Raw genomic sequence first — 27,132 nt, 5'->3', positions numbered from 1 at the left:
ATATTTAGACCAGGAACTCGATACTTAAATTTTCTTAATGGTGATTCAAACTGTGTATCAACAAACTTCCCTATCGACTCCAATTAGTGAAACACGTACCTGATGTGTTGGGCTCCCTCGTATGTGAGGAAGTGGGCCCCATATGCTTGGGGCCCAAGTCAATTACATTAAAAAAAAAAGATCGGGAAAAGAAAAACAAAGAGAAGAGGAGAGAAAAAAAAACACATGCCCAGATTTCATCAACAAGTCAATCTCGCTTCATCTGTGGTCTGATCGAGTTGAAATTTGAAGAAGGGATTCAAAACTCGAGTAACTACAATCTGAATGGTGAAGATCAGATTTTGAACTCGAGAATTGGTGTTACTGCCCGTGAACAATAACATGATGTTTTTGGGTATTCTTTCTCTAATTTTCCTTGCTTTTTTGCCAAGAGAGATTGTATAATCCAAGGCTATATGTGCTTTTGATGTATTTGGTAGCCTCTATAGATTATTCTAGAGAAGACAAGTGTAACCCATTATTATTGATAGTGGAAGTTTGAACTAGAATAGGTCCTATAGTTTTTCCCTTTGCATTGGAGGTTTTTCAAGTAAAAATTTTGATGTCTAATTTATTTTTTTGTTGCATGAGTTTATTTATTTATTGTTATTAGTTATTATTACCTATTTAATTTTACACCAAAAAAAATGGTAGAAAAATCCTGATGTTTGTTGGAATATTGTGACCCTAACATGATATGTGTTCTGCAAGCTTTCTTCTGTAATATTTACACGGTTTCTCCAAACAGCCAAAAGGCTTGACCAAGAAGAACTAACATTGATAATTTTTGTTTTTTGTTTTTTTATGCAATAACTCGGCCTACAAAATAAGAGTGCACGTCCTTAAAGGAAGCTGATATAACCGAAATAAGTCTATTTGTTACGTCATTCTCGTAAATTCAAAGGCATAACATCACAGCCAAAAAAAAATTTGCAGCACAGCTACATGTTTAGAAAGATGGTTGAAGGGTAAAACTTTAGTCCCCATTAATAATATCTCATACATACATTATTTTTAATTCAATTTCAATTTACCAAGCATTGAAGGTATTTCAATCAAAAACCGTGTCTACATTCTAGAAGAGCAAGAAATAACCGCCATAGCAACAAAATCGGTCACCTAAATAACTTGCAAAAGAAAAAGAAAATTTTGTTTTGGTTAGAGTAGATTTCTTTAACATCCAGTTGACTGGAGCTTCTTGCCTGTGCTATATCAGGACAAGACAAGGAAGTCATAACCCAATACAAAATGCATTCCGACTTCACCGATTAAGCGGATACAGAATATCATATCTATTGACCAATCAATAATAGATTCATGATTAGCAGATAGAGATAAAAGAAACTTATTACAAAGTTATTAATTCTCACGATGGACTACCAAGAAAATCTAACTACACCAGCGCCTATAGACTAAAACAGAACAAACTCATGCATGCTAGAGACTATCTATAGATTTTATTTTCCTTACTGCAGCTCATGCCCCTAAATAGTATTCACCTCATACGATGACTTTCCCAATCCTGTAATTTTTTTTCTTTTACAAGAAACCGAATTTATTACCAAAAAAATGGGGAAAAAAAATACCAATTATAAGTCATAGGTCTATCCCAACTCATATCTATCTAGTTTAAGCCAAGGAGAACATTTTAATGCTCATGCAGTGCCACAATCGTAACCTTAGTAATTTGGCTTCAGATGGAAATGTTATTAACAAGGACGAAAGAATGAGTTAACTTCAAGACATAATCCTAAGAGAGTACAGTAGCTCCACATCCATAAAATTTTCCAATTTTGTTTAGCTTCTTCTAAAGACAAAAAATATTGGAGCCAGTTATTGCAGTCGCCACAGGTAACCCTAATTTGAATCTGGCTCTGGAAGGGCAATCTCTTTAACAAGTTGTACCCAAGTTCAAGGCAATTGGCAACGGTAAAGAAAAAGCTTCATGAAGATAAACCAGATAATGGATAACTAGAAAATTATAGTAGTAAACTCTATAGGACGTTAAAGGTCATACCTCAACATACTCAATGCTACTCAGCTTTAACCAATTAGGCCACCTTGATGTTGAGATCATTAGGTATGTTATGTATAGAAAGAAATTGGTTTAGACCCCAAACATCAACATGGTAGCTGTTTTTTGAGGAACAAGATCAAGATAGTCCAACAATCAAGTCTGATGTCAAAAATGAAGAGAAAATAAATGTGTAGATTCAGTATAACGCCTGAACCAAAGGCTCTATGAATAGTCAAATTCCACTTCCTGTGCTTCCACATCATTTGCTATCGCTTGTGTTGATGGATGCAACTTCCGTAGCAATAAAAGACTGTTCGACTTTTTCCCATGAAATCAAAATCTCCAATATTGTACCGAATGCTTATAACTAAGGGTGTAGATCAGTAAATGGCCATTAGGACATATAGCAGTTAAAGGAGACAGCATAGTACATTCCTAATAGCTACCACATACTGCCTTGCCTGTCCCAGTTACTAACATTTGTATGAGCCCATAGACATCCGCAGCAGAGAAGTTTAGCATTAATTTGTATCGAGCCTGAGTGGTTCCATTCGAAAAGGGAGGGTAATAGGGGGTTAAATGTAGCAACATAAACTTTACTACAGTGGAAAGGCTGTTCATCTTCTAGGTAGAGAGCTGTGGAGGCTTTACCTATATATAAATAATGGCAAATTCAATATGGAACTATAATTCAGACTTATGGAAAACCTTCCAAGAGCAAGGTGTCACCAAACTAATAATTTTTTGGAGGGATAAGAATATGATTTATTTAGAAAAAAAAAAAAATCATTTTCATAGTAATGCAATAGCAAGGTACTATTCTAATCCAACTAGAAGACATTGTAATGATATAAAAAATTTATTACTCTTATCTTTGGAGAATGACTTACGTAGGTATAATTTATTCAAGAAATCAATCACAATTACTTGTAAACAAAGGCAAGTTATCCTCTGGAACCTCGCAAGGCTTGATTTCAAACAAGATATCCATTTATTTGTGGAGATACTGTTATATCATGGAAATCTATAAAATAAATAATGGTTGCCACTTTTTTCAATCATTTGGAGATACATGCGATCCATAAAGTAAGTTGTAAATGTAAATAACTAAATTAAATATATGATCCAATGTATTGAAAAATCGTGTAGATTATCCTCGATGAGGATAATGCAACAATATAACATGGAGATCACATTGCATGTATTACACAAATTAAAGAAAATTATATTAAAAATGATAAAACCAAACACATCTCACCTAGTTTGTTTTTTTCCATACACATGACCTTCAAAAAAGTCATAAGATTCTTATTAATTTTGTTCAAGGAATAATCTAGTTTATCTATTCATAATGGTTTTGTCAACTAAAACTTTTAAGAAATTAATATATAAGATTGGAATGCATCTACTGAAAGATATTTCATAATAAAGTAGTGAAAAAATCGTACTTATATCAACATGAATGGGAACATGTTCATGAAAGAATGTTAATATATTGTACTTTTATTTTCTTTGAAAGTTTTGTCTCATGAGTTTTACTGATAAAATTTTTAATGATGCAGTTCTAAAAAACCAAGATCACCATAAAGAATTACCAAAATATTACACTTTTTTTTTCTTTCACTAGGTTCTTCCATAGAGTTTTATTTAAAAAAAAAATTAATGGGGTATATTCTCTTCAATGTGATGGATATCCAAAGGAATAAATATGAATGTCATCATATTCTTCCATTCACTCATCTTAAATATGAGCAATTTTAAATGGAAAATTTTCAAGTTTGTTTTTGTAAGCACATAAGAAGGCACCCCTTATTAATGTATCAAGAGGTAAAGCAGTTATCTTTGCTCCTCCTTATACTGTTTTCTATATTTTTGTATTGTTCCTTATTTGTTTCTCTTTTAAAACATACAGTATAAGGTTGAAACTTTTGACCTTTCAACATTAACTCTTAGATATCATGTTAAATTACAATTAAAATTTAAATTATTATATAATAATAGATATTGAGTTTATTTTAACTAAAGTGTTGTTTGTTTTTTTAATTTTTACTAAAAATAATTTGTATTTATATTTTAAATCATTTTTTTTTTTTTACTTTTTGTTAACTTGTTACTTATTTCTCAAAATTTTTATTGAATAGAAAAAATTAAAATATTTGATTTTTCTTTAACGTTAAAATTAATATATTATTATTATTATTTTACTTTTTAATATTTAATAAAAAAAAATATGAAAAAAAAAATCAAATAACTTAATACTTAACACTATTAAGTATTATTTAGTTTTAAGTTCTATTTAGAATTAAATGAAAAAAAAAAAAAAACAAACAAACATTACCCAATACTCTGAAAATATCTGAGTTATGGAAAATTAATAAACTTACGTTGAGATAATTTAGGTCAAGGCACCAACAATTTCAATACGGAAAGTGACTAGAAAAATAGCCCGTGAAAGTATATATAGTACTTTATTCATTAGATCTACTGACGCTCAATCTTCTTTTTTTCTTTTCTCTCACCTTTTTGGGTGCTCCCATGTGCACCTACCGTGGTAAGCAATATAATCACGGGGAAAAAAAGAAACCTACAAAAAGCAGTGATGAGAATGAAGTATAAAAAATTTTGGAAGGAGGAAAACTGTTGATTTGGAATAAGACGACTAAGGAGGAGTCCTATGGAAATGGCAAGATCTGGATTGCTTCTCCTGCTACTCTTCTTCCTTGTTTTACCTCCAGACCCTTTCCAAAGTCTTCTGGTTTCAGGTATCCAGTTGTTTCATTCCTTTTTTACATTTGATTTTTCTGTTTCAGTTAAAACATTTGTTGATTCATGTTTTATTCAGCTTAGAACTGTCACCCATATGGTGTTGTGTTTCAGAAAATACACCATTGTTGCGAGGGAAATAGAAGTGGGTTAACTTGGTTTCTTTTTCCAAAAAGAAAAGAAAATTGTCTCATTTCATTCTTTATTGAAGATGCAACTTGCTGAATGTGTGAACCATCTATGCTATAGCCTATATCTGTGGAACTAATTTTTCGATTTTATTTCTGGAATAATAAAGGTCTCTCTCTGATGGAAAATAAGGTTTGGATCATCTTATGCTCAAAATTTTGATTGATTGTTTTATTGACAAATTCGCTACCCCAAATCATGAATGGAACTATAAAAATAGAACCATTTTATTTTCACGTAAGTGCCTTAACCTTCGTTTTTATTTAGAAAAAATTTAAAAACAAATTCAAGAGAGAGGGCTTTCTTTATAAATGTATTCTTTCAAATTTTTTCACAAAGATAAGAGTGCAACAAAAAAGGATTTTTTTTTTTTTTTCTTTATAATGATAGTTTCTAGGTGGTTGTAAAACTCTCAAAAACTGTTTCCTATTTCTCGATTGTTGGATCTGTCCGACCAGACACCCAACCCCAACTCCAACGCTCTCATTGCTTCAAAAGATTGCATCTAAAAAGCGGGAAAATGTATGCTTCAATTTTTAACTTGGTCTGGTAACCCTTCAACCAAGTGAACTGGGAACAAGTTGATGTGGGGTAATATGTTGTTTCTGAATTTTGAATCAATTTGAGTAGTTTATGATCAGAGGATGATTTGAAGCTTTAGATGAGTGAATTCAACTGCCAATTAATGGTCATTTCCAAAAGTTTCCCCATAAAACATAAATATTTTTTTACTTTATCAAAAGCTAATGTGAATAAGTGAAAACAATGATGTAGCCACACTGAAAAAGTATACTTTTCCGGCTTCCCCATGTGTTCCCTACTAACTTCATACGAAATATATCCCATCTTTTTATTCCTTTGAATGATGAAAGGAAGAAAAAAAAAGGAAAACAACTCGATGACTTCTGATGACTATAGTCTTGGGTTGTATTCATTGGGAATCATCACGGCCACTATCTTCTTTTATCATGCTTTTAATTTTAAAAAGGAAAAGAATAAAGCACAGAGACATATAGTTTCTTCACCAACATGATTACATACCGACAAATTAAAGTAGCTTTTGAACGGTACGTATTTGTAGCCAAATGTGAAAGATGTGATTTGAAATAGTATCGTTGTTGTAGGGCTAAAAGAGGAACAAGATGTTGGAGAGAGAGGAATGATGAAGAGAGAGGAGGCAAGTGAAGAAAGATTCGGAGGAGAGGTAGTAGCAAAGAGGTATGCCAGTGCTGGGGGTGGTCACAAGGCAGGTGGTGCACCAGGTGCTATGAATCATCGCACCAACTCACCTCACAGTGGCTCCAATACTTGCAACACCATCATCCATTTTGGCCTCACTCGCTTGGGCTTTGCACTCTTGGCTTCACTGCTTCTTCCCTATATTTTATGTAGCCTTTAGATTTGTATGATGTCAAGACATGGACTTCTTTTATTCCCAATTTAGTATTTTCACTTTTTTTTCTAACCTAATTTATTAAAAAAAAAAACAAAAGAAGAAGAAGAAGAAGAAGAATTAGATCATGATATTTTAATTAAGAAGGTAAAGCAGGAAAGCTAAAACTCCCACCTGTAGAGTAAGAGAAAAAAAAAACATAGACTTAAATTAAGAAAGTTAACTTAATTAATTTAGGGTTAAATTAGACTTGGGTTGAGGCTCTACCAACAGCTCAATCCAAAATCTAACCTAAAATATGCATATTGTTAATACTCTATTGAAAAGAAAAAAAAAAATTGTCCTTTACTTTACATTTCCTAAAAAACCAAACTCTATCATACGTAAAGTTGTCAAAGTGGTATCATAAATCGGGTCAATGTAGAGGAAAAATGAATTTCAAGTTATAATATTCGACATTTTTGCTAACATGTTTTAATTATATTAAAACATATTTAAGTCTTCCTTTGAATGCTATTGATGCTATTTTGGCAAGCATCAACTTAATAATGTTTTGGACTTCTAAATTTGATATACTTGTCTTTACTAGATTGAGGCATATGTTGCTTATCTACTCAACATGTCTTCTGCTCTTAAAGTTTCTCTCTTTCATTCATCTTTTCTATAGTTCGATGTTTCATTCATCTTTTCTTTACTTCAATATTTCTTCTTCTTTATCTACTTCAATATAGTTTCTCTCTTTCATTTTCACTATCATCTTTTCTATGCTTCAATATTTCTTTTCCTTTCTTTACTTCAATATTGAACTAGCTCCTCTCACTCTTATTCTTTCTCTACTTCAATTTTTTTTTTTTTTCTTTCTCATTCTCTATCCTCTACAATGGTATTTTTCTCTTTCAAATTTCATCCATTATCTACTTCAATATTTCAGTTTTCAGTCAAACTATCGAAAATGATAACTATAAAATCTTTGCAAAGAGGATTTAAACTAACGACTAGTTTGTTAACAATCAACATAAATTAAGTCTACTTGGAGAACCAGTAGGACACATAGATAGATGGATCTATGTATGTGTATAGGTTGAGCCTGCTTCAGATTGATTGACCCACCAGCCTATATAGCGAAATAGTAGAACACAAAGATAGATGGATCAATATGAATTAATTCAAGAATGGATGGTTAACCGCACCCCCTTTTATATATATATATATAATTTTTTGAATTAATTTATGAATAAAAGGGTATTTGGTAAATCAGTTATATTGTAACTTAAAATTATTTTTTTTGAATTAACTTATGAATAAGAAGATATTTGGTAAATCAATTTAATGACTTAATAACTTAATTTAAATTATTAAATAGATTAAGTATATTTGATAAAATAACATAATATTACAACTTAAAATTATTTTTAATTTTAAGTATCAAGTCAAAATAGTTAATTTATTCTTAATCTCAAATCCTTTTTATTTTATTTATCCACATCGATGGAAGTATATTTTAGAATTATGATTTTACATCCATGATTCATTTTTTATAATAAATATTTTATGATTATCTTATGTATATACAATACTTTGAATATGAATGATTTATAAATAAATTTATTGTTTAAAAATAATGAAAATAAATACGAGTTAAAATTAATAAGGGTAAATGTATCAGTTTGATGATTTAGAATAAATTTTAAATTAATTTTATCAAACAACCTTAATGCTTAAAATAAAAAAATAAGTAATAAATTTTAAATGAACAACTTAAAAATAATTTAATTTAAAATCAACTTAAGTAACTAAGTAATAAATATTTAAATGTTTTCTAAAATTAAGTTTGAGAACACGGTTGAACCATTCAAATTTTCGATCACTTATTTTTCAGGTTGGATTCAATTATTGAATCGTTTGCAAGGTTGAGACAACTTTGAACCAATTGACCTACGGTACAACCACCAATCCAGTTATCAAATTTCGTTTTTTCTCACTTGAGTGGGTGGGGATTTGAGATTGTCAATCTTTTTTTTCTTGAGCTGGAAAAAGTATTAAGAGCCTACCACTAGACTATAATGCTCTGTTGTCAAAACAATGACTTAAATTAATAAAATACAATACTTGCTTCCAAATAAAGTTACATACTGTAGAACTTTGATAAATTAATCTCAATAAATTGATATTTTGATTAAATATTATTTTTTGTTAGTGTCAACTTGGGGCCATCATACTAAATTAATAATTCATTAAATTTATAAAATAATATAATATTATATAAAATTTTATATAAGTTCAAATAGTACTCACTTATTACATAAGTTAATGATTTCCTGATATACAACTAAATTTATAATATCTATCTAAGAAGTCTTTGTAAAATATGTATCTAGTGTTACTTGTTTCTTCTTAAAATCGATGGCAAGCGCCTACGATCTCATCTTTAGCTTTTCGTAATATAGAAAGAAATTTTGGTATGGTATTCTCATATTGTAATAAGAAAGTATTCAATGTCATTGCTTTGACTGCTTATTTGAGTGAGACAGGCTCCATGATAGAACTATCATCTTCGATTTAGTCTTCTCTATCATTTCTCATGACGCTCTTAATAATCAGCTCATCACTCAAAATCTCTGAAATTGTGTTGTTTTCTCCCAAGTAGTTAAAGAGGTGCTTGACATCTATTCCATTGTGGCAATATAACTCTTTGATTACTATTTCCAGTTCTTGAATGGCTTTGTCATCTAAGGATTCATCTACCTTCTCTAAAATCATGTTATCTATAGGCCTAATTTTACATTGTCAAAAGCAATTTGCAATCGTATTTGCCTGAGCATCTACTATCCAACTCAAAATTACAAGATTCGTTACATCTAAAAATTTATCTTTTATAGATTTGGTTGCCCTACTTCATAATTTTCCAAAATATTACAATAAAATCGAGGATGACTACACATTTTGAAAGCTTGTATGATCCTTGCTTCACAAGGTTGAGTCTTTGATGTTGTGATAGGTGGGTAAAAAAGCAATTCCACATTTTTCAATCCTTCAATTTTTAAATTCTCAAGACAATTACCATTAAGCAAGAAAACTAGCTTACTAATAAATTCTTTTAAAATTATCTTATATCCTTGTTTTTGTTCAATTTCAAATCAATTAATGTATAAATATATACATATAATTTTTTCTTGTATTTCAATACTCCTAAGGTCATAATTCAATTAAGGTAAAAAATTTAAGAACTTGAACTAGATTGCCAAAATATAAATTTGTTAAAAGATACTCATTTATCTACTTGCAATATATTTTTTATATCAGAGTGGATTATGTTAAAAACTTGTCAAAATGACATTTAAATAAACTCAAATTGTTATGGGAGGTTTAGGAATAAGTACCATGTTTATGGTAGAAATTTATTTCAAAAATTAAGAAATCAAAAAAATTTATTTGCCATCAAAATTTTAAAAACAAATAGTAAAAATACCCACAAAGACGATCTTATAAATTATTTTCAAAACTTTAGTTAAAAATTTTAGATATCATGAAGTCCCTACCTAATTAGATTGAAGCAATTATTAAAATAAAAGGATATTTAGATATCATAGGGCTAAGAGGATAGGGTATGCAAGTTTTATAAATCCATTTATAGATTAAAGAAGGCATCCCACTCATGGAACGAACATTATGATCATATGGTTAAGACCTTTGACTTTGATTAAAACATGGATGAACCTTATGTATACAAGAAGGTGTAGGGAAACATGGTGGTCTTTATAATCTTGTACATAGATGACATTCTACTCATTGGTAATTATGATGTAAAGTTATTGTCATCTATCAAGATTTGGTTATCTACTCAATTCCAAATGAAAGATTTAGGAAAAGCGTAGTATATTTTTAGGATTAAGATCCTAAAAGATCATAAAAATAGGAAACTAGCATTGTCTCAAGCCACTTACATTGACAAGCTTTTAATCAAGTATGCAATTTAGTCTCTTACCCTTCAAGCATGGAATTCCACTTTCTTAGGATTAGTGTCATCACACACTTGAAGAGAAAGAGCGCCTGTAGGTAGTACCCTATGCCTCAATAGTGGGTAAGCTTATGTATGCAATACTATGCACTAGACTGGATATTTGTTTTGCAGTAGGTATGGTGAGTAGATATCAGTCAAATTCAAGTCCATAACATTAGACACTTATTAAGCATATAGTCAAGTATTTTAGGAAAACAAAGGATTATATGCTTGTGTTCTAAAGTGACAAGTTAGTACACAAATGGTACACGGATTCAGACTTTCAATTTGATAAGGATTTTTCTTAGTCTACCTCCAATTTTGTATTTACTTTTGGTGGTGCAACTATTAGTTAAAGAAGTATCAAGCAATCTTAGATTGTTGACTCCGTTATGGAAGCCAAGTACGTTGCAGCTTTTGAAGTGACAAAGGAAGTCGTTTTGCTTAGGAAGTTCCTCATAGGACTTAAGATTATACCCTTAGCTATACAACCCATGATAATATTTTGTGACAACAATTAGGATAGAGACCTTAAAAGATTGACATGATGTAAAAAATTCGGAGTTCGTTATCTATTTACTAATATTTTAATTTTACTTTAGTCTATCCTTATTCCAAGCACTATATCTTATGAACATTTAAGCATGCATCTCTTGCATTGCAAATGACTTAGGTAGATTAGGAGTTGCATGAAAGATCTGAGTCATAGGTTCCTTGCAATTAGATTATTTTTCCATAGTTGATTTATAAATTTAGGCAACCCATTTGAGGTTATAGTGCACAACCTCTTCATTTGAGGGATGACTAGTTTTAGCCATTGGGACAAGGTTCCCATTGTGAGCACACTACTGTGTATGATTACACATTATATGGGACCTATGGTAAGTTATGACATCAAACTATCGAGTAATCATAACTTCCCCAAACTCCTATGTTATATTATATTTCAACCTTGAAAGAATACCGAATTTGTGTCAAAGTTAGTAGTGGCTTTAACCTACGGGTGAGATCCTAAAGTGACCATATATTTCCTATGGGTCATTGTTGATAGAAACTAGTAGCAACAAGTATTCTCGATAGAGGTACCATGATATCTCATGGTCTTGGAGATAGTGTGTCCCCTTGGGTGATCCTAAGGAGGTATGTACAGGTAAACTATGATCATAACAGTTCCTTAAATGGAACTTGACATCAACTTTTGGCGAGTTAAGATATGTTAATTGATCAAACTATAGGAGGATTTGAAACTCAAGGATGGTAGAGGTAAACTTAAGAGGGTAATAGTTTTCACCTTGTTAGATTGTAGACACCAATTCGTGGGGAGATTGTATATAGCGGATAGCATATCACGGAGTTGAGCACTTAGTGTCTCCTTGTTATTTACATAGGGTATTGTAGTATAGTGGGATGTTGAGTCAACTTCAAAATTGGATTCTGAATGAACTAGTATTATCCTATGGGTTCTAGTGGTCTTTACTCAGGCTCATATACCTTGGTAGCATGATTTATGAGGGTTGGATTGACTCTTAGCTTACTTATGTGCACAAAGGTGTTTTGGTAATCACTTATGGTTGCACAGGCATTACTAAGTGATATCCCTATATTAGGCTTATTGATTAATTAGATACCTTTATTTAGTTAATTAATCAATTATGATCCTTTTGTATTAGATTAAGTGACCTAAGCCCATGGTAGGCTCATGTCATTTAAGTCCAGTAGGAACCCTATAAATACCCTCATAGGGGTTAAGTTCTCAAGCTTCTTCCATTCATCTTCTACATTCTAGAGAAAGAGCCCTAGCCACTACCATCCAAAATTCCATCATTTAAGTGTCAAGTTTGAGGTTGAGTCATTAGAAGGAAGATCGTGGGTCTACAAGATTTCTAACAACTTCAGATTTGTACTTCACCACAAGGATTAGATTTGGGAATATATGGATCTAGGTAAGTTCTCTATTCTCATGTACTAGATCTTGAAATTGAAGTTATATGCATGTCCTCATTGGCTGTAATTTATGGTTAAAGTCTCACTTAGCACGATGTGAATAATGTCTTCCTTTATGTTGATCTCATCGAGGAAGTTTAGCATGGCTTTGCCTCCCGGTTATCACAATGAAAGGGAGTCTCTACTTGCTAATACTATTTGTAATCTTCACAAATTGCTTTATAGGTTGAAGTAAGCCCTATGGAAATGGTTTTCCAAGTTCTCTAGTGTGTTGATTGATAAAGGTTTTAAACAATTTGCTACAAACAACTTATTTTTTGTCGAGGTTATTAGTATTTCCTTCATTGCCTTGTTGATTTATGTAGATGACATTTGAAATTTTAGCCAAAATTGAATATTTTAATTATTTAATTATCTCAGTTGTAAATTAGGAAAGCTTAGAGATAACAAACATAAGGCACATAGTATTTTTTTTTTTTTTTTTTTACATGGAAAACCACCCACACAACATGCAAATATAAAAATGAAGGGGTTAGAGATCTTAAATCACCAATCCACTATTTAAAATTACAATACACAATGTTACCTAGTGAAAATTATCCCTAAGTCTTACTCCCTTTAATTAATTAGCCCAATCCAAAAGGATAATTCAGGATCTAATGTGACCTTACATTTTTATCAAAATGCTCTCATACACTTACATGAATAAGAAACCCAAATATCTCTCAATAAATATGTCACCAAGGAATATCAACTCAAGTGGGACCATTGGAACTCATAGGAAAATACCGACTCACTCATAATCCAATTTAAAAATGACTTAAAATCCCATTGTTAAGAGTCACTTGCACTCTAAGATCCTATGATATTAGAATGAAATATAAACTCGAGTATATTGTTGTGGACCCGCATTTTTCACTATGCGTCCCCACACAAAACAGCAAGACTTGCTTTTGATTTGTGAAAAACTATATTTTCATCAAAATTTGGAGTCGTCACTTACTTCTATTTTTATTTAAAAGGGGAAATCAAGTAAGAAAAAAAAACCCCAAAATGACTCTTGACTTTTGGAAAAGTTGTCTGCAAAAAACTCGAGTTTAGGTCCGAGGATCAGGTTACCTATTGGGAAGGTACCTTCGAAGAGGTAGCACCTCTCCAAGCCCTAAGGAGGTCTCTACTAACTAAGGGAAACATGGTGATTAATTGATTGATTTTGGGCACCAAAATGGGTTAAGGTGATTTTAAAATTCTACTAACATGCCAAACAAGAAGTCAAATCGCAATCATAAAGAGAAGTTAGGATGTATACCTAGACTGCTTCTTAAGCACTATCACAAAACACCAAAGTTAGGTCAGGTATTATATCACTCAACATGCATTTTATCATAAGAAATCAAATGAAAACCAAGGCACCCAAGGCAGTTACGGATATAGTTCACTCGAAACATTTTTTATGCAACCAAAAGAAAGTGAAAGTTGGAGAGTGTACCTAAATAGTATATTCTAAAATGCAAATACACTTGTAATATGAATAGAGAGGTTAGGACAGAAAATGATAAAATTCAATTAGGAGAGTAAAACGTGACATGCATGATCATAATAAGATATTTAAAGTCAAGAATTATCAACAATGACCTAGTGAAATAGCAAACTAAAAGGCATTTTTGTCATACAACTAAAAACCTAATGAGCTAAAAAAAAAAGTAAAATGCTTTAATCAACTAAACGAAATAAATTAAATTAAAACAAATTTAGGAAAAACATTTTACCACATAACTAATTCATTCAATAAAAATAACTTTAACTTAAATCATCCAATTAAACTAAAGATTTTAAAGACTCCAACTTTTTCATTATCACAAGAAATTTAACTAAAAACTAAAATTTTTAACACTCTAACTTTCATTAACATTAAAAACTATCTACAGATAAAATTTGTAAAATCTAACTCTTTTATTAACATTAAAGAAAATCAAAAAGTAAAATTTCAAAACTCTTAACTGTTTGTTAACATTAAAGAAAAACTAAAACTAAAACTAAAATTTCAAATTTGTAACATTTCATTAACATTAAAGAAAAACTAAAAATAAAATTTTAAAACTCTAACTTTTCATTAACATTAAAGAAAAACTAAAACTAAAATTTTAAAACTCTTAACTTTTAATAATATCTAAAACTAAAAATTTTAAAACACCAACTTTCCAATTAACATTAAAAAAAAATAATAATAACTAAAACTTAGATTTTAAAATTCTAACTTCAATTAACCTCCTCCACGAATTTTTATCTTAAAAAACCATTATATTTATCACTTTCCACTATCATCAACATGCATTTTAAAGCAACCATTACATTTCAATTACACTAATTTATTTTATATTTAAAAACCTAAAACCCTAACACACACTGTCACATATTATATTACTTAATATTTAAAACCTAAAACACTAACTCAACTAAAACTACTATTTTTAACACTCTTAACTTTCATCAACATTAAATTATCTAAAACTAAAATTTTAAAAATTAACTTTTCCCTAAAATTATCTAAAACTAAATATATATAACAACTAACTATTCCACTATCATGCATGTTATATAAAACTAAGATTTTATAAAACTAACTTTTTATACATAAAAAAGACCAAAAAAACAAGAATATCAAAACTGTATCTTTCAAAAACTAAAATATCAAAAAGAAATTATAAAAAAACTAACTAAAAACAAGAACTAAAATTAAACTGAACGAAAATTAAATAAAGCAATAACCTGCATAGTTCACATAAAAACTCTCATAAAACTTGAATTAGAAAAACAAATCGAATTCAAGAACCCATGTCTGGATGTATCAACAAAAAATTAAAACAATTCATATAACACGTTAAAAACCATTTTTAAATAAAATGCACTTTGAGAAAGCTTTTCCATTTTTAAAAATAATCACTTTAAATCTAAAACAAAAAAAAACACCCATTTGACCTTAAAGTAAAGGCCTTGTTACTTGATATATTATAATACAATTCATAGATGAAACCACCACCACCACTATACAACAATAATTATTAAAAAGTATAATAATATAATATAATATAATAATACCAATAATAAAACCATCTCAACCTTACATGTTATAAAATTATTCATACTTGAAATTCCACGACCACTAGGCAACAACAATTTTTAAAATAATGAAATTAAAGCACTTTGAAACATCTTATAACATAATAATAATAATAAAACAATCTCAACCTTATAGAAATGGCAAGGGTGTTATTCGTAGTAATGGAAAGTTAATTAATGGTGGCTACGCATGAAGTTATGGTTGCCCCTTCTTCAAAATTTTGGGGCCTCCTTGATCCTTTGTGCATGAGTGGCTCTTCCAAAAGCGCGTGTTGACTTCCTAGCCATCTGATGGTGTGGCTACCACCACTTCAAAAATTCTGTGTATGAATCCTCAAGTGTTCCGCCATCAATTAAAACATCAACTTTCTGAACTAATAAATGGATAAAATCATAAAATACAAAACAATACCCTTCGGAATTCCAAAACCAAAAAAAAAAAAAAAAAATACCTATACAGCACATCTCTGAAAATGACCATCATCGGAACCTCATGCAAGCTCCAACTTTCTCTTCCCAAAAACGCATGTAAGCTGTCCAAAGATCGTAGTCCAGTAGGTTGTTTCATCCTCCAAAATCCTATGGCGTGCGTTTGGAGCCCTTTTCAAAGGTACAAGCGGCTTCTCTTTTTTTTTTTTTTTTCTTTTACAGTAGTAGCATGCCAGCGTGAATGGAGATGGTTACCCTCCTTTACTCTTATGAATGCATGGTTGATGTCTTGAAGAATCCTCCTCTATGTGGCGCCCAAAGTGTCATTGGAAAGCCACAATCTTCCCCCCAAAAAAATTTGTGGTGCAGTCCCCCTTCTTTTTGGTGTATGTGGAGGCTTTCTTCCTCAACAAAATGTCGTCATGGTCATCCTCCTCCTATGCATCGGCACAGATTTTCAAGTCCTGGAACCTTGAGTGTGCATTTTGTGACTACACTAGTCTTTTTGTTCTTTTATACTATGGCTTTTATGTGGATATCCATGACAGGATCAACCTTAATGTTCAACAAGATTAAACCCCCCAGTAATGACATCACAAACTTGCTCAAAGAAACCAGAAACAGAGGAACACAGAGAAAGAACAAAAGAAGAGAAGTAGGTGCAGAGCATAAACATTCACCAAATATGCAGAACCCATTTCATTAATTTACTTATGGGTTTCATAATCAGTGGATTAAGCCGATAAATAATATTAAATAGAAAGCATAGAATGTGTTAAAACCTCCAAATGTGAAACAGCAACCAAAACGCAATCAGAAAACCCTTGAACAAACCAGAGATAAAAGGATGAAGCAACAATAATCAACCCATAACAACTCAATGAATGATGCAAAGGAAACAAAAAGGAAAAAGGATAAAAGAAGCATAATGAACAAAGTAAATGAAGAACCCAAATAGTTTTACCAGATACCTCTCCTCTCAAATAGGAATTTTTTGGCTTTAAGCCGGCCTTCCCCCCTCTGATCCTCTACTCCACTCCCTTCTCCTTCTCCTATTTTTCCTTCTCTTCCTTTTGACCTTCCAAAACTACTCAAAAAACCTGCTCTCAGAACCTCAAAACCTCTCCAGTAAAATCCCTTTCCTTCTCCCATGTTTTTTTATATGCTCCTTTTATATCCCTCTTATGCCTACTCTGCTCTCCCCAAAAAAACATTTTGAATCTTCTCTCGTAATCCACCAGCATCTCCTTCCCGATGGTCCTTCTCCACTTCCCCACCAAAGCTCTTTAATTCTCCCAAAAATCCAGCCTATGTCTTCTTCCCCACAGTCTCTTTTTCACTTTCCCACCAAAAATTCTTTTTTTTTTCCTAAATAAATGAGTAAATAAAATAAAAATAAATAAAAAGTATTTTAAAAAATGAAAATAAAAATAAAAATGAAATAAATAGAATGAAATATAATAGTAAGAATAATAATAATAATATCAATAAAATAATAATAATAATGATAATACGAACAATGGTAACAAAGACAAATCTAATGATGATGATAATAATAATAACAAAAATATACAATTGACTATATATAAAGATAAGAAAATGAATATATAATTAATTAAATAAATAAGTATAAGTACGTGACACATACTCATAAAAAAACATGCAAGCTACATAAGCCATGTGGGTCATGCAAGTCATGCAAGCTTCGTAAGCCATGCAAATGACTTAGGGTTGCTAGGGTAAGCCTAAACGAACTAGGTGCACCTAAATAGACCAAATGTGCCTAATGAGCCTAAATGTTTGAGCAAACTGTCATAAAAGTATACCTAGTGTCCAGACTCATTCAAAGAGGTAAGCTATATAAATAGCAATGGGCCACCAAGAACTATTGTGGAGTACTAAAAAAGTACTTTAATAGTGCATGTGCTAAGAGGACAAAATGGAGAGTTTACAATTACTTACTATCTATTACATGTCGACTCTTCATGAATTGGTGTCCATAATCTGACAAGTTATATGTTATCAACCTTTCAAGATTACCTCTACAATCTTTGAGTTTCAAATTCTCTAATTATGTGATCAATTGAGATAGTTTAGTTCTCTAAGAGCATATGTCAAATTCTAATTGAGGAATTACTATAGTTATAGTTTTCCTGATCACATGTTTGTATGATCTATTGGGATTGAGCCCTTAAAAGTAAGAAATGATGTAACAAAGTCATAATTAACTATCCATTTGTTATGTTTTTTAAACATTGGCATTGACGTCATGTAGTGAATAGTAGATCACGGACTCAAGCTTCATCTTTTTGTTATTTACATAGGGTATTAGAGTGCAATTGATTATCTTTAGTAGAATAGTGAATCAACTTCAAAATTAGATTATAAGTGAGTCAGTACTCCTATAGGTGCTATTAGTCCCATTTTTAGCTCATATGGCATGGTTTATGAGGTTTGAATTGGCTCTAGGTTCATTCTTATGCATAAGGGCATTTTGGTAATTACATAAGGTTGCATAAGGGATAGTGAACAAGGTCTTTGGATTGGGCTAATTGATTAATTAGATGGTCTTATATGGTTAATTAATCAATTAGGACCAGTTTTGGACTAGATTAAGTGACCCAAGCCTTTATAGGCTTAAGTCACTTAAGCCTAATAGGTAACCCTATAAATACCCCGTTAAGGGTTGGGGTTTCTTAGTTACTTCAATGAGTCGTCTTCCACCTCCAAAGAGAGAGAAAGAGAGCCAAAGTTTCCTTTCTTCCATTATCCACACTTTGAATTGCTAATATCATGGTTTGAATCATCGGGTGGAAGATTTTATGTGTATTAGACCTTTAGACTTCTTCTCAATGTAGAATTGATCTAGGAACATCCAAATCCAGGTATGAGTACTATATCTCTATATCTATAGCTAATAATGGTTTTTATTGTCATTTTAATAGATTTAGAGATGCCTAGGGATAAATTCATGCACCCTACAAGATCCAAGGATAGGGAATGGAGAAATCCAAGGTTTCCAACAGGATCACCCAAGATAACACACTATCTTAAACTCATGAGATATCATGGTTTCTATATCGAAAATATTTATTGTCACCTACCTTAATCAATAATGACCTAATTCGTAAGGAATATATGACCACCTTAAGGTCTCACCCACATATTAAAACCAATAAAAAGCTCAACACTAGCTCAATATTTTCTTAAGGTTGAGGTTTCATGCAACATAGTAGCTTGGTAAATCATGACTACCCGATAGCCAATATCATAATTCACCATAAGTCTTGTCAATATTCAATCATACACATTAGTGCACTCACCATGGGAAAACCATACTAATAATCAAGACAAGTCATTTCTCCAATTATGAGGAAGTGCATTACAATTTTTGATAGATTGCTTAAGTCCATGAACTAGTTATAAACTATTTACCATCTTGCAAAGAACCTATGACTTGAATCTTCTGTGTAACTCCTAATGCACTCAAGTCATATACAATGCAAGTGATATGAGCTTAAATGTTCAAATAATAATTAATGCAAACAAGGATAGAAAAGAGAACCAAAATCATAATAAATAAATTTATTTGTGAAACTTATCCTATTACATCATTTCATGCTTGCAAGAGCTCTTTCCTAACAATGTTGACTATTAAATGGAGGATGGTAAAGGCAATTAAAAGGTCATTAAGATATTGCTCACCAAGGGTACATGACTATGGGAATATCTGACCAATGTTTTATTGAGTTGATATATGAAACTCAACACTAGTGTTACCAACTTACTCCTAAGTCAGAAGCCAACACCCAAAAAGTATGGCAGTATGCCCCTTAGAAGTTCTATCGAATACGGAGGCCATGACCAATAGCTATAATTGGATAAAGGTGTTTCAACCCAAGTTATTCTAGGCTAGCTACTATAGCCCAAGGGTTTCTATTTAGCACTCCTCGGTACCTCCACTAATCATACACCAACCTTGTTTTAGCCTTCTTACTTAGAAGAGGCTTAAAAGGGGCCAGTTAAATGAAAGAAAAATGCTAGTGGGATTAAGGAGAAGATCTCTTCTAGGTTCATTATGATAGAAAGATAGTTCCAATCTTTTCTTTAAGCAAAGACATGTTTCTTAAAAGCTCTTAGAACCATTCTCAATAACCACATTTTGAGCTCTCGAATGTAGAAAGAGGAAAGAAAAATTTTCTTTTAATCAGCTAAAGCATTAAGCAACTTTTGAAAAAGAACTAAAAAGATAAAGATAAGATCACTAGAAATTTACACCGTCTTCTAAGGGTGTTGAACTAGACACAACAAGATTGTGCATTTGGTAACACAATGTAAATGAGGTAATTGTTCATAATAAGAGGTTCATCCATAAGAAAACACAACACTTGTCTAGTCATATAGATAAGCATCATTCATCAAAGAACACGAAAGACAGTTATCACATATTCTTTTTGTCAATCAATTATCATTAAGGAGCAACCACGTGTCACTACAAATCACCACATAATAGAATATATATGTAGTACAAAGGAGAGAAGAAAATGAGACTCCAACATTTGGCATCATCGATGGGAAGCAAGCAAAAAGTCAAGTTTTAATTCAAAAATCGTTTTGCCCCTCTAAGCTTAGAAGAAAAGGCTTCATCCTTGATTGTTGAGGAGCACTTACAACAATTGGAGAAGTTGCAAAGCTTCCATGGCTTATGTGTGAGTCTTTCTTTTACTAAACTAATTGTTTAATCACTATCCTTTGGCTTCTTTGAATAATTTTCCTTAGGAATTCGAATTGGCCATCCATAGTCTAAACCTTAAGCTTAAGTTCAAACCCTTGGGCAATGTTGATGGTGAATTAAGGAAGCTTGGGGAGGCAAGCCAACCTCTTTCTTGAGGCAAGTGGTAATGGGTTTGCAGATGCTCATGTGAATGAAAGTGACTAGCTTCACCATCAACAGTGTCATGTCTAAGTTGAAACTAAGCTCACACACCACCTATTCAATCTTTTGATTGTTAGATTCTACCATGTGTATAGTTTCTAAAAATTAAACATCCACTCCACACTTTAAATAAGGAAAATCTTTGTTTTAGTCCCACATATTTTGTTTTATAAATGTCACCCAATTGTCTTCATTGAATAATCTTGTAATAATAATTTATGAACTTTATAAAAAAACTAAAAAAAAATACAATTATAAGTGACTACCCTTAAATCAAAAGGTTGTCTTCAAGTAGAAGGTTCTCTATAGAATCCCATTTCTTAAGAAAATAGAGAAACAAAAAGCAAAACTACAACTAGTCTACCCTCAAATCTTATGAAAGAGGCAAACTCCCATAGTCTATCAATTTTGTTATATTACTTAGGTCACTAGGGTCAAAAGAGTCCAAAAACTAAATACACAATTTATATTTCAATTGCACCCTTACTATAATGCATGCCTATGTAGATGGTTAATAATGCTAGATTTTTCATTTATGAAAGCTAATCTTGTTTTCTTTGTGGCCTACTCCTTCCATATGCATGATGCTGATATCTTGAGTTATGCCAAAACAATGAAACCAACTTAACCACAAAATTAGGACACAATTTGAAGGATATTAGGATAATTAACAAGTAGATAATTTTCAAAGTAGCTCTACCTTTAAAAACTTAGAAAATTTGATTCTCTTTTATCTTATAAGAAGCATATCTTTGTCCTCTTTATTCTTACCCAACCATAACAGCAAACAATATAAGTTGAAATAGCAATTCCTAGCACATACTCACCAAATCTATCTTTAGTTTTTCTCAGGAGACTTGATAGAATATGCTTTCTTGGTTTATGTTGAAGACAACTAGTGAATATAGTTATATTTATATATTACCATCCTCATGGTTTTTATTGATAAAAAATTTGAAACAATATAAAGCCCCTTCATCACTTTCCTAAGGCCATTTGAGAAATTACCTACCTTTGTTTGCCTTATATTATGATCTAATTTAGTGATTTGCACTTGATTATCCTCCCTAAACATGAATGATCGTTTTTCCTACAACTTTAGCTAAGTTTCCATAATTTCTAAACATTCACAACTTTTGAAGAGCTAATGTATATACCATCTATACATTGTATTAAGATTTTTGCATTCTTTCCAATTTGGAATTGCTTGAGCCTTTAGTTGTGGAAACATTATGATATAAGCAAATTTAGATTTTACTATAAGCTATGCACCTTCTTCATTCTTGGTAATTGAGCATGTATCTCTTGACTTTATTTTTATTTTTTTTATAAGAATATCAAGATCTTGACCTCAAGTACTTTGAGTCCTAACCCGCCTTAGATGATAGATATTTGAATTAATTGATAGTCTATAATAAGAAGCAATTCTCCATGATACTCATCTAAAGAACAATTGTACTCATGCTTCAAATTTCATGATTGCTTTAGAGCCCAATTGGGAGTGATTCTAGAAAGCGTTTTTAGCATTTCTAATACTTGAATGATAAAAAAATTCAAGTGTTTCCTAAAATCATTACCAAACGGGCTCTTAATATCACATGTCATGCATGTAAAACCTCTCTCATCTCTTTTTTTGTCATCCATGATTGACCCTAAATTCATATTAAGTATAGTAAAATCTAAAACCATATCTTTCCTTCAAATAACTTCTTTGTGGTATTTATTTAATAAAGATTGTATAATTTTTTTAGATCAATGATTGGATGATGCAAACTACTACTACCTTTCTTGGATATTGGAACATGTGACCCTGATCCATTTCCATAAAATAAATAAAAAGTCAAATTTAATTTGTTTCAAAAATTGTCAAAAATGATCAAATGTCGTTATGACTTATGTCTAATATATCATATATTGCAGTATATCATAACATACACTTCAATCATGATATATGCACCAGAATAGAGCTATAAGACCCTTAATACATGTGATGACTTGCAAAATGATCCCAATGACCAAACTAATTTTCTCCATTCCTTTCCATTTGTTATGATGTTTCCTAATACAGAAAAACCCTATTCAATCTAGATATAAATTTTCAGGTGACAAATAAGATTTTATTGAGGTATTTCAAATCATATCCTTAAGGTCCATAAACTTGAGGGTTTGGTAGTTTTCGATCAAAGCTTTACAAGGTTCTTTTCTAAAAATTAAATAAAGCTTTGGTATGGTGATTGTGATGATCGAAGCTAGTTAGGGTATGTGGCATTTTATGATATAAAGATTAATTTTCCAATTTCTACTCTAATTTTGACTGGATGATTAGCTCATGCTTACAACTTGATAGTGAGAAATGGAAGGAATAAGACACACTAATTAACGACACTAGAAGGTTGATGCTTACAAAAGTCAAAGCATAATCTATAGTACAAAATAAAACTAGAACAAGCCAAAATAATACAATTTCAGCGAACTTAAGACCATGGAGCCTATTCAAGGTTTTATAGCATGCTTAAGGTCATAGAGCTCGACCAAGGCGAAATGCCCAACCAAGGCGAGATGCCCAAGCAAGCCAACATGCCCAAATAAGGCGAAATGGCCAGAAAGGCGAAATACCCAAACAAGGCAAAATGTCCAACCAATGCAAAATGCCTAACCAAAGGAAATGCCCAAACAGGGCGAAATGTCCAAATCGTGTGAAATGCCCAAAGAATGTGAAATGTCTACATTGGGCCAAAGGCCTTAACAAAAGAGTGAAGAAAGATCATGTACCTTCAAGGATTGGAAAGCCCATCCAAGGAAAACGAAAGTCCAATGGGTGAGTTTCACAATAATACTAGTTAATTATTTCCCATGAAAAAGTATAAGTCGTAGGTGGTATTTGTTTTTTGGCTTAATAGAAAAAACCAAAATATTTGGTTTTTTCTATTAAGCTAAAAGTTAATTGTTGACATCATCCAATATAGCTAAAATGAACTTGTTATCAATAGGTTCAGTTTAGTTATATTGGATGATGTCAATATGTTACTTTTAGCTGAATAGAAAAAGTCAAATATTTTGACTTTTTCTATTAAGCCAAAAAACAAACACCACCATAGTCCTTATACCATGTGGCATCACAATGTAGAGAACCCCACTTGTGGGTAAACAAATGGACCAAGTTTAGAGCTCATCTTTTCATGAACACAAGATGGATGTAAAAATAATAATAAATTAGTCACATTCCCCTAGCCACGTGGCATCACCACAGCCTCATGCGACAACACACTTACTAAGGGGTAAGCGACCCTAACAAAATAAAATACATGAAGATCTCATGAAAACTCCTTAGTAAACGAGGTAATTGTTCATAATAAGAGGTTCATCCATAGGAAAACATGACACCTATATGGTCGTATAGATGAGTGTTGTTCACCGACAAACACGGAAGATGGTTATCATATATTCTTTTTGTCAATCAATTACCACTAAGATGCAGCCATGTGTCATTGCAAATCACTATATAAGAAAAGAGAGATGTAGTATTGAGGGAAGAAGACAATGAGACTCCAATAGGTGTCACTTGGGCTAGTTAGACAAATCCAACCCAACCTTTGAGCAAGTTTAGACAATTATTTTTAATACTCAAGTACAGTTTGGGTTAAGTTTATTCGATTCTAATTCAATTTGGTTTGGATTAGGCCTAGGATTTAAACAACTCAAGTTTAACTCAAACTTTATTTAATATTTTTATCATATTTACTATTTCTACCCTATATAATAATATTCATTTTATTTATTATATTTTAAAATTTTTGAGGAAAATATCAAATTTTAATTATATTATATACTTTTTTATTTTTGTAAAAACACATCTAAATTTATTTTAAAGTTTTTTTATTATCTCGAAATTCAATTTTATTTACTATTTAAATTTCGATGTAAATACATAGAAAAAAATTTAAAAATACTATAGATGTATTTTAAATCATACAACCAGATTAACTCAACCAACTCAAGTGTAACTCGAACTCAATCTGAGTTTAAAAAAATCAAGTTGGATTGTGACTAGCTTAAGTACTTCAAATTAAAGATCATGTTAAGGTGGTATTTGATAAAACTTAATATTATTATTTAATAAGTTAAGTTAACTTTAAGTTAAATTATATTTAAATCGTTAATTTAAACTTATTACTTAATTCTTACCTTTAAATATTAAAGTTGTTTAATAAAATTAACTTAAAACTTATTTTAAATCATCATATTAATATACTTATCGTCATAAATTATAATAATGGAGGTCGTGAAATAGTAAAAGAGATTGTAATGATAATTAGGACAAATGAGAATAAAAAGGTAAAAGTAAGATATACGAATAAATTAATTATTTTTATTTATTATTTAAACTTATTTTTAACTTTAAGTCATACCATTAAATTTAAATATATTTAATTAATTTAATTATTTAAATTAAGTTATCAATTATTAAATTGATTTACCAAAAACATCTAACTTAATAGAGGTTCACTTCTCATTTCAATGTATACATGACTTGTCTTTAGCGGGTTGATGTATCAACAGTTGCAACATTGTTTGGAACACAAAATTGTAAGGTACAAGCAGATAAGCTGTAATTTTTGGACTTCGTCTCAAAGCGACATCTGTCCAAATTGCTATGTTGCTCCCACAAAGACATAAATAACCTCCACCTCTCGATAACACAAAAAACAAAACAGGGGCATTATAGTCATTTGAATCTCTCTTCCTCAAAATCTTTCCCCAACACCTCCGCCCTAGATCTGCGAACATCGACAGCGAAAAACAGGGGTAATTTCTGCAAAGTCATGGGCAAAACCGTAAAATGGAGCTGGACTTCTGCTCTGATCGGGGCGGCGTCGGCTACAGCCGCGGCGGCTCTCATAAATGCGAAGCCGAAGGACCCGGCCTTCCACCTCATCTCAATCAGCCTCACCTCCTTCAAGTTCAACTTCCCAGTCCTCGATGCCGAGGTCATCCTCACCGTACACGTCACCAACCCCAACATCGCGCCCATCCACTACTCCTCGACGGCCATGTCTATCTTCTACGACGGCTCTCACCTCGGCTCCGCCCAGATAGACGCCGGCTCCCAGGCCCCCAAGTCCTGCCAGGTGCTGCGGCTTCCTGCTCGACTCGACGGGCTGGAGCTGCTGACTCAACACGCGGGGCGGTTCCTGGCTGACATTAGGCGGAGAGAGATGACGCTGGATGCCACAGTGGACATCGAGGGTGCAGCGAAGGTGCTATGGTGGGATCACAAGTTCAAGGTACACGTGGACAGTCACGTTGTCGTTGATCCTTTGTACCTTGATGTCATTGATCAGGAAAACAAGTCTGATTTGGAACTTCGCCTTGCATAACATATGATATTTGAGTAGAAATGTTGTCCAAATATATTTTTTTTTTTATTAAAATATCTTTTTATAACTATTAAATTGAATATTTTCCTAACATTTGTTATCATATATGATTTTTCATTAAAGATTATTTTAAATCCAAATAAAGTTTTATTTTTGTTTTATCATTCTATTAAATAAAACAAATAAATAAATTTCACAAATGATTAGACTCTACATAGGTAACAACACCTTTGAACTCTCAACCTATTTATGCTTATGTCTTTGCAAATTGAGTAAAATGATATTTAAGCATCCAAGATGTAGCATCTTGTGTTCATTAATTCCATAAGGACCCGTATGTCATATTTTATTTTATTTTTGGCATATCGTAACATATTGATTTACTTTTATCGGTCTTAAGAGAAGCTATGGTGCTTAGCCTTTATGTCACCATGTTTCCCAATGCCTAAAGTTAATTTCGGTGGCCTAGAAAATTTATGTTAACAACAATTAACGCTTACTCAAATAAATAAAGGCATGACTTAAAGTCAAACAAACACAAATGATAAAAGTGCAATAAGACTATGTGTATAAACATGGTCTAAACAGAAAGTGGGACATGACATGTTGATCATATAGATGCGATCCAAATAGAAATAACACATGATGTGATCGATCATATAGGTGTGGTCATAACTAAAATAAGACATGATATTGTTTGAAATTAAAATAAGACTAAACGTGATTGGACGTACGAGTACGGTCTAAAATTGAAATAAAACTAAATGTGATAGAGCATATAGGTGTGGTATAAAATAAATAAAGACTAAACGTATTAATCGTACAAGTACAATCTGAAACTGAAATATGACTAAATGTGATCAAATGTACAAGTACGGTCTAAAATTAAAATAAGACTAAATGTGACTGATCATACCAGTGCGG

The 27,132-nt window shown here is 31.5% G+C and overlaps 2 protein-coding genes across 2 annotated transcripts; both read left to right on the top strand.

Annotated features, from left to right (window-relative positions):
* The first annotated feature begins 4,596 nt into the window (after positions 1 to 4,596).
* On the top strand, positions 4,597 to 6,460 carry LOC104879734 (uncharacterized). The gene is made up of 2 exons (XM_010653573.3): positions 4,597 to 4,818; positions 6,133 to 6,460. The coding sequence occupies exons 1-2, from the start codon at positions 4,731 to 4,733 to the stop codon at positions 6,405 to 6,407; spliced, it is 363 nt and encodes a 120-aa protein (XP_010651875.1). The 5' UTR covers positions 4,597 to 4,730; the 3' UTR covers positions 6,408 to 6,460.
* An 18,864-nt stretch (positions 6,461 to 25,324) lies between these two features.
* Positions 25,325 to 26,296, top strand: LOC100265664 (uncharacterized). Its single transcript, XM_002274681.5, has one exon. The coding sequence runs from the start codon at positions 25,654 to 25,656 to the stop codon at positions 26,206 to 26,208; it is 555 nt and encodes a 184-aa protein (XP_002274717.1). The 5' UTR covers positions 25,325 to 25,653; the 3' UTR covers positions 26,209 to 26,296.
* Positions 26,297 to 27,132: the final 836 nt, after the last annotated feature.

Source organism: Vitis vinifera, chromosome 6 (genome assembly GCF_030704535.1).
Source record: "Vitis vinifera cultivar Pinot Noir 40024 chromosome 6, ASM3070453v1".
NCBI classification, from domain to species: Eukaryota; Viridiplantae; Streptophyta; class Magnoliopsida; order Vitales; family Vitaceae; genus Vitis; species Vitis vinifera.
This window is presented reverse-complemented; position numbering and strand designations above follow the sequence as displayed.

Excerpts from the sequence above, each read along its gene's own strand:
- LOC100265664 (XM_002274681.5), top strand. The coding sequence starts at position 25,654 with ATGGGCAAAACCGTAAAATGGAGCTGGACTTCTGCTCTGATCGGGGCG.
- LOC104879734 (XM_010653573.3), top strand. The coding sequence starts at position 4,731 with ATGGAAATGGCAAGATCTGGATTGCTTCTCCTGCTACTCTTCTTCCTT. Across the intron at positions 4,819-6,132 it reads CCAAAGTCTTCTGGTTTCAG|GGCTAAAAGAGGAACAAGAT; the intron begins GTATCCAGTTGT and ends TCGTTGTTGTAG.